Source organism: Oncorhynchus masou, chromosome 31 (genome assembly GCF_036934945.1).
Source record: "Oncorhynchus masou masou isolate Uvic2021 chromosome 31, UVic_Omas_1.1, whole genome shotgun sequence".
Lineage (NCBI taxonomy): Eukaryota > Metazoa > Chordata > Actinopteri > Salmoniformes > Salmonidae > Oncorhynchus > Oncorhynchus masou.
Window position 1 is genome coordinate 52487961 of NC_088242.1, and position 13695 is coordinate 52501655.

The 13695-nt window shown below is 42.0% G+C and overlaps 1 protein-coding gene across 2 annotated transcripts in view; it reads right to left on the reverse strand.

Moving 5' to 3' along the window:
• Positions 1–751: 751 nt before the first annotated feature.
• Positions 752–13695, reverse strand: part of LOC135524110 (sodium-dependent neutral amino acid transporter B(0)AT2-like) — a 43364-nt gene continuing 30420 nt past the window's right edge. For both annotated transcript variants that reach the window (XM_064951315.1, XM_064951316.1), the window contains 6 exons: positions 8109–8350; positions 7607–7799; positions 6352–6544; positions 3364–3523; positions 2888–3050; positions 752–2342 (listed from right to left, as the gene is read on the reverse strand). In XM_064951315.1, the coding sequence (XP_064807387.1) occupies positions 1968–2342; positions 2888–3050; positions 3364–3523; positions 6352–6544; positions 7607–7799; positions 8109–8350 (1326 nt within the window). In that variant the 3' untranslated portion in view covers positions 752–1967. The remainder of the gene's footprint in view (positions 2343–2887; positions 3051–3363; positions 3524–6351; positions 6545–7606; positions 7800–8108; positions 8351–13695) is intronic.

Here is a 13695-nt window from a genome sequence, read left to right on the forward strand (position 1 = left end):
CCATAGTCTTGTGGCTTGATAATAGAGGGCTGGCAGAAGGGGCGATGATACAATTACTGGGATAAAACCATGCGGCCATCAGCAGCTTTCAAAACTGTGACATGCTGTCAAACAAACATAAATGAAAAATTGTTTACTAAGTTAGCTAGATGAGTTGATAACGTTAGTTAACAGTCGCTCTCAGTGATGATAGCTAATTTTAAAAGGTTAGCTAATGTTAGTTTGGCAGATTATAGCCACATTAATCTTAGATGACAATACAAAAAAACAAATAATTTAGGTAGCTACACCAATGACACAGCTCAAAGTGAATGGCAAAAACCGTAACCTAACTGAAATTCTTTACTGTCACCTCTGCCGAGTCCGACCAAGAACACACTCGGCAAGTTAGAAAACACAGCAGCCACGCAAAACGGTCTTGAGTGGCAAATAAATCTGCCCATTGGCTGATTCACTTTCCAAACACCCAATTTGGTTAATCCTTCCTTCTGTTGATACACCCACTTCCAGAGACATTCCATGTATGCAGTTACCCCATGACTCCAAAAAGGCCTTAAAAAGATCTAAAGACGTTTACCTTATGCACACTAGAGAGCAGTGTAACACCGTTAAATAGGCTGCCTATTGATGTAGCCTTAACTCAATATAATATGAGTGTGTCTGCATCTGTTGTTTGATCTGACTCATGGTTGACATTTCCCCGACAGACAAACGGTGAGATGAGGACAACACTGAACTACATAGACATCAGTGCCAAGCATGGACCAAGTTTGATCTTTAATCTCGAAAGGGAAAAAATACATTGTGTTTTGAAGCCATTTCATGGAAAAAAGTATTTACAAGTTATCAAGAGGAGTCAAACTCTTTACATAGACCGACAGCACATCAGTAAACAAAAAAAGAGACCAGAGTTAAGGATTTGTAGCAATTCTTACCAAAAAACAAGGTGTTCTGATATCCAAACTATTCAGATAAATATATTTATAATATTTCTATATTATATTTACAGAATACCTTAAATATACAATGTTCACCATGTATTCTATAAACATATTTATTTTACTAGGCAAGTCAGTTAAGAACAAATTCTTATTTTCAATGACTGCCTAGGAACAGAGGGTTAACTGCCTTGTTCAGCGGCAGAATGACAGATTCTTGTCAGCTCGTGGATTTGATCTTGCAACTTTTCAGTTACTAGTCCAACACTCTAACCACTAGACTACCTGCCGCCCCAGTCATGTTTAGGCACACATTTTCTTTTAGATCAATCATTGGGGGGGGGGCAGTGGTGAAGTCATAATGTACACAGCCAGTGGGGGGGGGGGGGGGGGACATACTGTGGACAGAAGCTCCAGTCCCAAATGGAACCCTCACTGGTCCATACATAGCCTATGACCCTTGTTGACTTTCCCTGGCAGAGCCTAGAATCAGGTTTGGGGTAAGTCCATCTCAATTCAATCAATTCAGACAGTAGACAGAAATTCAAAGTCATTGTTGTTGTTTTCATAGAGAAGCAATAAAGACCATTTTAATTTGAGTTTACTTACTGAATTTACAGAATTGAATTCACACCTATCCTGCCTAGCACTATTAGTAGCCTTGGTGGAGTTTGATTCCACCTTATTGCTTACAGCAATACTATCCTGTTCTGTCCACTAGGGGGAGTCAACAAGGTCTCCAGGACTGGGAGCGAGAGAGGATATATTTGGGACTGAGCCAAGGAGCAACTGGGTGGGGAAGACAAAAGGAGATAATATGTACAGTGGACACACCTTTTTAATCGTTTTCATGGCAAAAGGGGACGTGGAAAACATGAAGGGGAGCAGCTACGATAACTACAAAGAATATACGGAAACACTACAAATAAAAATATGCAGATGATGATTCCCATGACTAAATGCAACGAAGAGGGATTGGTTGGCCAGCCAGTAGGGTGGAGGACCATAGACATCGCCCTACAAGTCGCTCTATAAGTCTGACTCGGGCATGTCTGGCATGTCAGCCATCAGGTAGCCGATGCCGTAGCGGCCGTTGGGTGCGGCATCGGGGACCCCTCCACTCTGCTTACGGTAGATGCTGTTGCCAGGCATGGGAGAGGGCGCTTCGCTGCCGGGCGACTTGGCGTGGATGAGGCTGGCATCATCGTCCTCCTCGGGCCTGACGCTCTCCTTGATGATGCAGCCCTTTTTGTAGGAGATGGTGGACACCACGCCAGCGTTCTCGTCGATGATGTTGAAGTAGCGGAGGAAGAAGACCACGGGCACAGGCATGATGGCCAACACCACCAGGGAGATGCAGACCGCCAGGCCCCAAGGGGGATATTTAAGGGACTTCTCACTGGCCTAGGAGAGACAGGGAAGGATTGAGAGGTTAGAACTGTATAGTGTCACTAATGATACTACTAGTGTGTATCATTATAGCTCAGAGACTCCTCACTGGCCTCATTCACATGGTGGAAGGAGAGCAAGAAGTTACTACTATATATTACTTCTCACTGGCCAGAAACGGATACTGACACTAAAACCATGTTGGGCCCATGTGACAATAGGTTGCATCTTAAATCAGTTTTAAGTGTAACGTCCACTCCTCAAATCTGTGCTGATCTCATAATCCAAGAGGATTGGTGAAGCTAATATGGCAGAGGGCTATCACGTAACCATCCAGGTATCTAGGTATTTTAAAACGAGTGTGGATAAAGGAAAGAAGGCAAGTACAGGAGGCAATATAGGACTATAGAAAAAGAGAAAAGAGAACTTGATGTGTAGTTGAATTGTTGTTTTGGTGCTGGAGTATAACAAAAGCGTGTGTATCCCATTAATTGAACCGAAGGTCCACTGAACTAAAATACTGTATTTGACAGCTGCACCAGAGACCACAAACACCTCACCATGTCCTCTAGCCAGGCACTGTAGCTGGGTGGGGTCATTCCCAGCTGAATCACACTGGAGCCCAGCAGAAGGATGAGCAGCAGGGGGGTCACGTACTTCCACATGTAGTAGTAGAACCGAAACGGAGTGAAGCCCAGCATGTCCTTCAGGTCCTCAAAGAACCTGGGTGGAGGAACAGAGGAGAAGCAGGGAAAGGATCCCACAGAAGGTGAGGATACATAATGGTACACACTTTACACTGTGTTGAGTTTGGCAATTATGTTTAACATACAGTACCTGTACAGGATACCAGAGGTGATAACAGGTAATATTTAAGTCAAGTGTTGTTCATTCACTATTCATGCTTAACTCATTCTGAATACTGAATTTAAAGAAAATTTGTCATTGCATTTGGATGGACAGCTTCGAATTTGGAATTATAGTCAAGAAAACCACAGATTAACGACATTCTGTATATCTTTTGACATATACATACTTGTCAGTCCCGTAGACCCAAGCAACAGCCACGTTCTCCAGGATGACCACTATGAGCAGGGGCAGTGTGGCGGAGTAGTCATCAAACATGGCCACCCAGTAGTTCCCAGATCGTTGGACGAACAGCAGGCCGATGAAGAAGGCTAGCAGACAGACACCCACTGTTACAAGAGGGAGAATACACAGACATTAGTCAAAAGGGACATTTACATTACATTTAAGTCATTTAGCAGACGCTCTTATCCAGAGCGACTTACAAATTGGTGAATTCACCTTCTGACATCCAGTGGAACAGCCACTTTACAATACAAGGGGGATAAATGCCATCCGGGTGGTGCTTGAATTATGGTTGCATTTGGGCATGGCATTTTGGAAAAAAAAGATTTGATTTGATCTTCCCTTTCTAAATCAACTAATATGGCAGCTTTATGAAATGTGTACCATGATAATAACAATATGCCACCACAAGGAGTACTAACACCACCGATGATACATTTGAGGTAAATGTGGATTTTCTGAAATGGAGGCCACAAATGCTAAAATCTAAGTTAATCGCACTTTTTTTACTCACAATGTTATTTCCCTTCATTAAAATGTTCTAACACATGTTCTTGCCACTGGATCCTTGTATACCTTCGTAATCAGTGATTTTCAAGGTGGTAACACCAAATGACATAAAACCGAGGGACACATTATACTAGAAGAAGAAGCCTTTGTTTTCTAGCATTCCAAATAATAGAAAGATATCTCGAAACACCCAAAACATGTCACTACACCTCTACACATTACCAGCGGGACAATTTTCTATCCTCAAGTAGTTCCTACAATGCATGCAACTAGATGTTTTGCAATATTAAGGACTTACATATGTGACCTGTTTCAGGAAGCTAGGCGTATGTTGCAAGTCACTACTTCACAGGAGAGGCACTTATTCGTAAACTTTTGTTTTGTTTATTAAAATGCGTTTTTTTGGTTGTCAGAAAAGCCTTCTGGAACATGAACTTTCAAGTTCCTTAATAACAAAAACTTGTATGCCATCTGTAAATGCAAATGCAATTGTTAAATTACGAGCCTAGTTGGTTTGGCCATGGAAAAATACAGGAACCTTCCCGCAAGCCATAATTGGCTGAGATAATGGGTGGGCTGGACGAGAGATTAATTCGGATTGGTCTGCTATGTGGAATGCTTGTGTCTATAACATGAGCTGCTCAGTGTGTGTAAATAATCCTTTCTTCCGCAGCTTTTTGGAAAGACGTGAAGAACTGCAAAAGTGTTGCTATTGCTCTCAACATGGCTGCCTTGAATTTATCAGGCGCCATCGACAAAGATCAGTGGGAAAACGTTGTGATGGACTACTTTCTGGAGGACGATCATGCCATGCTGACTCTCTCTGACTCTGAAAATGTGTCAGAAAATGAGGAAATCCCTGATTTAGGTCAACATTTTTCCTTGAACCAGACATTGTATAGTCTTTTGATGACAGTGATGGGGAAGAAATGGCGATCAACAATGTTGTTGTCATGGAAGAAGTTGACCGAGTTTTGAAATCAGTGGAATGCCGGTGGATGCAGAGTATGATTGAAAATGCACAGGGAGTCAAAAAGAGAACACAGAAGGATGTTGAATAAAACACCTGTCTCCAGATTACATCTTCAAACTAAAGGCAACCATGGCATCCATGACAGAGAGGTTGAAGTGTTCATCCATTTATACGGGTAAGAGTCTAGCTACATTGCGACCTGTACTCTCTCGTTGGCTGGCCCTCGCTTCATACTTGTCGCCAAACCCACTGGCTCCATGTCATCTACAAGACCCTGCTAGGTAAAGTCCCCAATTCTTTCTTTGGCCGCCTCTCCTTACAGTTCTCTGCTGCCAATGACTGGAACAAACTACAAAAATCTCTGAAACTGGAAACACTTATCTCCCTCACTAGCTTTAAGCACCAACTGTTAGAGCAGCTCACAGATTACTGCACCTGTACATAGCCCACCTCTAATTTAGCCCAAACAACTACCTCTTTCCCTACTGTATTTATTTTGCTCCTTTGCACACCATTATTTTTATTTCCACTTTGCACATTATTCCACTGCAAATCTACCATTCCAGTGTTTTACTTGCTACATTGTATTTACATTGCCACCATGGCCTTTTTTTTGCCTTTACCTCCCTTATCTCACCTCATTTGCTCACATCGTATATAGACTTGTTTATACTGTATTATTGACTGTATGTTTGTTTTACTCCATGTGTAACTCTGTGTCGTTGTATGTGTCGAACTGCTTTGCTTTATCTTGGCCAGGTCGCAATTGTAAATGAGAACTTGTTCTCAACTTGCCTACCTGGTTAAATAAAGGTGAAATAAATTTTCTCAGAAAGTAATTTTCATTGCAAGTATTGTGCAGGTGGTGGCGTCACATAGTGTTTGTTTAATTTTTAAATAACAGTTAAATAAAAACGGAACATGTATTTTGCCCCATTTGTTTTTCATTTTAAAGTGTTCACCCCCGCAATTCAAGAATGACCCATCCTCCTTAACAGAATTCATGCACAATATTGATCAACATGTGGTTGCGCTAATTATGAAATTATCTTTGGTGCCACACATCTACTGTGCATTGGATTAGTATTATGCAATCATTATTGAGCCAAAGGCATTAAAGCAAAGAGCCATAATACGTCATACACATAGGTAATACTTAATTGACCTGTTACTATAGCAAATACACATCAGTATAGTTCAGCTGAGGATACATTGTGGAAAAAGGTCTACCACACACTGACACATAGGCTTTCTCTCTTTTATTTTTCCTCAATTCCTTGTATCTTCTCTCCTTGTGTCCTCCTTCACAACGCATCGAGGAAGAAGGTATGATAGGGACCTTCTCCAATACGATTGAGAATGAAACAAGGAGATAAGCTAAGAGGAATCGCAGAAAGGTGAATTGAGATATAATGACCTATATATTCCTCCACCCCGTCTTGGACTGACCTGTGAGGAACTCCTTGCGGACTTTGAAGGTGTCGACCAAAGGTGTGATGATGCCCTCGATGGTACCAAACATGCTGCCCATGCCCAGGTTAACCAGCATCAGGAAAAACATGACGGACCAGAAGGGAGATGCAGGGAAGTGGGTCATGGCCTCTGTGAAGGCGATGAAGGCCAGGCCTGTACCTTGCACTGCCTGAGGAGGCGGAGGACAGGGAGGAGAAGGATGACAGGGAAGAAGAAGAAGGTTTTACGTAAATTAGTCAGTAATATCCAGTTCTAGTAAGACTATTTGCCCTAAGGTTTCACATGATTGGAATGACAAATCTTGACGTGTGTAGACAACATCTAGAGGCAAGTCTACCGCAGTCTGTGGAAAATAGTATTCAGTAACAGTTTACATTGCACTGTTATGATACAAAGAATGTTCATTGGATAGGCGTAGCCAGGGCCATATATTTAGGGTGTGTTCGTAAATTGCCTCCAGTGTGTGTGTGCTTTGGGTCGTTTTGTAAATTCAGAGCGTTTCGCACTTGGAGAGCTTAGAGTGCACACTGGATGCTCTGGCCGAGTAGAAGGGATTCTGACCTCACAACGGCAGTCAAGCACCCAAGCTAACTGGCTAAAGTTGACTAGTTTGCTAGCTACTTCCAGACACAAATGAGAGAACACCTCACTCTGACCATTTTACTCACTCTAGCAGAGCTGGTTAGGCTGTTTTCATATTATCTAGAGTGTTAGTGACTGTAACTGTGCTGCTGGCAACAATGTAACTATGTTTTTTTTGTGATGCATTTACATTACACTACATTCCAGGCCAGCCATGTTAGGTACCCATGGGCTATAATAGCAGTTCACAGAATTTTCTGAATTTTAAACAATGCTATGGACAAGATTCCAAATTCTCATCATGTATGGATGAATGGAATGCTCACAGGCGCAAACATGGCGTCCATTCAACATTTTGGCCCACCTCTCTAAATATATGGCTCTGGGCGTAGCTAATCCTGGTGCAAAAGTCAGTTGTTGTGATGATGCCATGTCTGACACCAGTTTTTATGACTGTTTATGTGTTTTCTTCAATGACCTAAAAGTGACTGTTATGATCATGAAAGATGCGAAAAGACACAATATTCCCATTCTACATTCTACAAGCCCCCTCACCCATTGCCTTATGTCAGATGTTGTGACGGCCGTCTGCACCGACCAACTCATTGCAATAGACTGATGTAGCTGTCGGAAGACAATGGACCCTCACCTTGTTGAGCTCTTCCTCGATGCTGCAGGAGTCTAGGCCTAGGCGCGGGTAATCCTTCTCCGTCACCCCTCTGAGGATCTCCGTCATCTGTTGGTAGTCCTCAGCACTCACAGTAGCGCTGAAGTTGATGTGGTGGGGGATCAGGTCGTGGCTGACCTCATTCCCTAGCAAAGCAACTATCTTCTTTGTGTTCCTGAGAGATTGAAAATAATATAAGACCAGATGAAAATGGATACTCTATCATACAAGACCACGCTAATATCGGCCTTGTCACATGGCTCAGTGGTTACAGCATGATTCAAGTATTGGCCACATACATTGCATTGAATATACTGTGTGTCTCTATGAAAAGTACGATCAATAAAAGCATCTGCTTAACTTCAAGTCACAGGCATATTGGCCTACAGTATAATCACCAAAAGTTACGATTTGGGGGATTAGGCTACAGTTGGGGAATTAGGCTACAGTTCTAAAAGTGAGTGGCTTATAGTATACTACTCACAGTGCGACACACTTGGCGTTCATGATGTTGGCCTTGAAGCCAAGCACGGCGAATACCACCAGGGTGGCCAACACAGAGGTGAAGAAGTTGATGAAGGAGACCAGCACTGCGTCGAAGTGACAGTTGTTATCCCGTTTGTTGTAGCTGGAGAAGGCTATGACCCCTCCGAAGCCCAGGCCCAGGGCAAAGAAGACCTGTGTGGCCGCTTCGCGCCACACTTTGGCCTCCAGCATGATCTCCAACTGGAAAGGAAATAAATTAAGAATGCACATTTAGACAGTGGTGGAAAAAGTACCCAAATTGTCATACTTGGGTAAAAGTAAAGATACCTTAATAGAAACTTAATAGGACTCAAGTAAAAGTGAGTCACCCAGTAAAATACTACCCGAGTAAAAGTCTAAAAGTGTTTGGTTCTAAAATATACTTAAGTATCAAAAGTAAAAGTACAAATAATTTCAAAATCCTTATAATAAGCAAACCAGTTGGAGCCATATTATTGTTGTTGTTTTTTTATGGAAAGCCAGGAGCACACTCCAACACTCAGACATAATTTACAAACAAATCATGTGTGTTTAGTGAGTCCGCCAGATCAGATTCAGTAGGGATGACCAGGGATGTTGTCTTGATAAGCGTGTGAATTGGACCCTTTTTCTGTCCTGCGAGCACTCAAATGTAACGAGTACTATTGGGTGTGCGGAAAAATGTAAATTTAGGAATGTCGTGAAGTAAAAGTAAAAGTTGTCAAAAATATAAATAGCAAAGTAATGTACATATATTTTTTACTGAAGTACTTTACACCAGTGCATTTAGGTGAGGTGCTAAAGGAAGATAAACTATAGTTCCAGACACATCTCTCCTCGATGTGGACTAATTTGACCAATGTTTGGCTCTTTAGGACAACACTACGTCATTTATTGTACAATAGTCTTTGTTAAACTTCTAGAAATGGACAAGCGATTTTTTGGACCAGTGGAGCAGATCAGTCGACATGTGAATCATGATTGAGAGTTACCTCCATTTGTCAAAACAGGAGAAGATCAAACAAGGACCCAACAAGGAGAACATATCCAGCATGCTACTGCTCTCAAATAGCCAACAGTATATGTGTGTGGTGGAAGGCTTAACACAGTTACAAGGCACACACTACACAACACACAATGAGCCCTGCTTTTGATGTCTTTCTCCCTGCATACAGGAGACACAGCAAAGGCATTTGAAGTAGAAAGATGTCAGCTGTGTGAGAATCACACATTGTTGTGAAATGAATGGAACACGCCTTCGTGTGAGAATCACACATTGTTGTGAAATGAATGGAACACGCCTTCGTGGATGTTACATAAAGCAGGGAGCGCCCAGCAACCAAATGAAATGATTCCAATTGCTATTGGTCCACGGCAACTGAGTAGCCAAAGACCAAAGTATTTAAAAAATATATTTCTGGCACATTTTCAGTCAATTTGGTTTCCTTCCGGTTTCAGTAAAGTGAACAACGCAACATTGATCCATAACTGGATCAAACAAATGCATTGGATAAAACTAGTGCATTGGATCAAACAAGTCTGAGTCCTTGACTGGGTCTAGTATAGTATGTTGGCTGTGTGAAGCAGAATTGTGTTGACTGTATGGTACTGTACCTTGGGTATAACCAAGGAGCAGCATTATGGTGACTACCAGGGGTTAGAACCAAAATAATTTTCAATTGTTTAGTTCTGAACAGAAAAAATATTTTTGAGATAGAGCAGCGTGCTATGGTGCGGACAAGCACCATAGATGCAAATTACATTTTGCAGGTGGGGAGAGAGCGAGATAGGGTGGAGGGGCTTGGCCTGAAGCACTGGGCATCTTGTTATGACATGCATTATCTGAATTAGTCGCACATAATTATGCAAATATGAATGAGCGGCTCCTATGGAGGAACTTTGAATATCTTTGAACTTCCGAGAGTTGGCTTAACGTTGAACCGGAGCTAGCTAGTCAGCTAACAAGCTTGTGTGTGCAGAGCAGCATCAAAATGAACTTTTTGTAGTTAATAAATCCAATGTGAAATGTGATAACTATAGTATCCTAAACTAGAATTGAAAAAGTGAATCTATTCTTCTCTCATAAAAAAGCTCTCTCCCCAATTTCTGAATCACGCTTGTAATGTCAGCAGGGTACAGTAGCCTATGCTTCAGAGGGGGATGGGCAGGTAGCCTACACATGCACACACACTGGCAAAGATTTCCAGCTGGCAGGCAGACACTGGAATAAAGCCCCATTTCCACAGGCACTTAAAATTAGGGCCAAATTCAAGGTGGTTCGAATGGAAATCTCACATTCGAGCTGGATCGAGGGAAACCCGGGCCAGCACAGCCCAGTTTCACAACTGGTGCCAGCTCAATTAGAATTTGGGCTGGTGATGCCATTGCCATGCAACCGCCAAGTTGATCACTGCTGGATGCTGACACAACGTTTAGCTAGCTCGTCCGGGCTTGTTGCTGGCAGCTTGCACATGGAAAAGCAGTACTGCAGTTGTTAGACAAGGCACAAATAAATCAAGAAATAGAGTTAAGAAAATATTTACTAAATGAAATAAAATCCAAAAGTAACACAATAAAATTACATATAATTTTTTTATTTCACCTTTATTTAACCAGGTAGGCCAGTTGAGAACAAGTTCTCATTTGCAACTGCGACCTGGCCAAGATAAAGCATAGCAGTTCGACACATACAACAACACAGAGTTACACATGGAATAAACAAACATACAATCAATAATACAGTACAAAAAGTCTATATACAGCATGTGCAAATGAGGCAGGCGAAGGGAGGTAAGGCAATAAATTGGCCATGGTGGCGAAGTAATTACAATATAGCAATTAAACACTGGAATGGTAGATGTGCAGAAGATGATTGTGTAAGTAGAGATACTGGGGTGCAAAGGAGCAAGATAAATAAATACAGTATGGGGATGAGGTAGTTGGATGGGCTATTTACAGGTGCAGTGATCTGTGAGCTGCTCTGACAGCTGGTGCTTAAAGCTAGTGAGGGATATAAGAGTCTCCAGCTTCAGTGATTTTTGCAGTTTGTTCCAGTCATTGGCAGCAGAAAACTAGAAGGAAAGGCGGCCAATGGAAGAATTGGCTTTGGGGGTGACCAGTGAGATATACCTGCTGGATATACCTGCGTGCTAAGAGTGGGTGCTGCTATGGTGACCAGTGAGCTGAGATAAGGCGGGGCTATATATAGGGGGTACCGGTACCGAGTCAATGTGCGGGGGTACAGGTTAGTCGAGGTAATTTGTAAAGTGACTATGCATAGATGATAAACATCGATTAGCAGCAGTGTAAAAACAAAGGGGGGAGGGGGAGTCAATGTAAATAGTCCGGATGACCATTTGATTAATTGGGGGTAGAATCTGTTAAGGAACCTTTTGGTCCTAGACTTGGCACTCTGGTACCGCTTACCGTGAGGTAGCAGAGAGAACAGTCTATAATTTGGGTGACTGGAGTCTGACATTTGGAGTCTGACGTAGCTGCTCTGTCCTGCCGATGCACGGAGATGCCAGCCAGCTCTATATTATGTGTTGTCGTTCAGTCACGTCTAGGTGAAACACAAGATACTACAGTTTTTAATGTCCCATTGGTCAGATAGTCTTAATCGTAGATCGGCCAGTTTGTTTTCCCATGATTGCATGTTTCGGAAGTGGTGGTTTACCTACTTGTCTGCAAATTCTTACAAGGCACTCCACCCTCCTCCCCCTTTTCCACTGTCTTTTCTTCATGTTGTTGACATGGATTTGGGCCTTGTCTTGACAAAGCACTATATCCTTTGCTCATTAAAACCTCTTTGGGCTAGGGGGCAGTATTTTGACGTCCGGATGAAGAGCGTCCCCAAAGTAAACTGACTGTTACTCAGGCACAGAAGCTAGGGTATGCATATAATTGGTAGATTTGGATAGAAAACACTCTAACGTTTCTAAAACTGTTAGAATAATGTCTGTGAGTATAACAGAACTGATATGGCAGGCGAAACACAGAGGACTAACCATCCCTCGCAAATTAAAATTCAGCCTACCACTGTTTCCAATGGCTTTCATGTTTATTATGAGGCCAAAACCTCCCAGATTGCAGTTCATAGGGCTTCCACTAGATGTCAACAGTCTTTAGAAAGAGTTTCAGGCTTGTTTTTGGAAATATTTGCTAGAATTTGTAGTTTTCCTAAGTGGCTCCCGTTTTGGCTGTAGTGTTTTCATGCGCGTGGATGAGAGTGCGTTCTTTGTTGTTTATATTCGGTAAAGACAATAACGATTCTCTGTCTCAAACATAAATGTATTTACGTATTAGGGTACCTTAGGTTAGATTTTAAACATTGTTTGACTTGTTTGGATAAGTTTATTGGTAAGTTTATTGGTAACGCATTTTGAAGGAGGGAAACCGGTGGATTATTGAATGAAGTGCGCCAGCTAAACTGAGTTTTTGGGGATATAAAGAAGGACATTATCGAACAAAAGGACCATTTGTAATGTAGCTGGGACCTTTTGGAGTGCTAACAGAAGAACATCTTCAAAGGTAAGGCATTTATTATATCGCTATTTCTGACTTTTGTGGTGCACCTGCCTGGTTGAAATATGTCTCCATGCTTTTGTATGCAGGGCGCTGTCCTCAGATAATCGCATGGTGTGCTTTCGCCGTAAAGCATGTTTGAAATCTGACACAGCGGCTGGATTAACAAGAAGTTTAGCTTTATTTTGATGTATAACACTTGTATTTTCATGAATGTTAAATATTTATATTTCTGTCATTTGAATTTCGCGCCCTGCAATTACACCAGATTTTGTCGAGGTGGGTTGCTAGCGGCACACCTGCGCTAGAAAGGTTAAACAAAAAAGATTTGTAATGTTCGAGGTGAGTAATCGCTGTTCTGCTGTCCAGACTTTCTTTTTGGTCATAAGAGATGGTAGGAGCAACATTATGTACAAAATGAGTTACAAACAATGCAAAAAAACAAAATAGCACAGTTGTTTAGGAGCCTGTAAAACGGCAGCCATCCCCTCTGGCGCCATTATACTAACCACCATAGCTGGATCCTTCATACATTTTTGCACTACACAAACATTTATGAGAACATTTAGCTCTTGAATGCTAGCTACCTATTGTTAGCCAGCAAATCAGAGTTGAAACAAGCCAGCTAGCTAGCTAAGGTTAGCTAGCAGGAATATTAGCTGGCCAAGTCATATCGAAAGCTAGCTAGCTACATCATATCAACCCTGTTGTCTCGTTTGCTTAGTTCGCTAGCTAATAACCAATGCCATGGCAAGCAAGGTAGGAATTTAGTTAGCTAGCCTGTTATTCTAGCAACAACGCTAACCGTTTAGCTAGCTAGCTAACGTTAGCAAGCGAAATACATTGCTCTGAGTCTGGTTGGTACTATAGGGGAATGTTAGTTACAGCATGGTGAGTGTTATATAAATATTCATACACATAGCTCATATATTATACAGCGCTAAGCTAATCTGCCTGACTCAAGTCATTTCACGTACCCCTGCTAAAACAGGAACCAGGTCACTCTTCCTGCAATAAAACTACCCCCATCAGCTCTGTTGTTT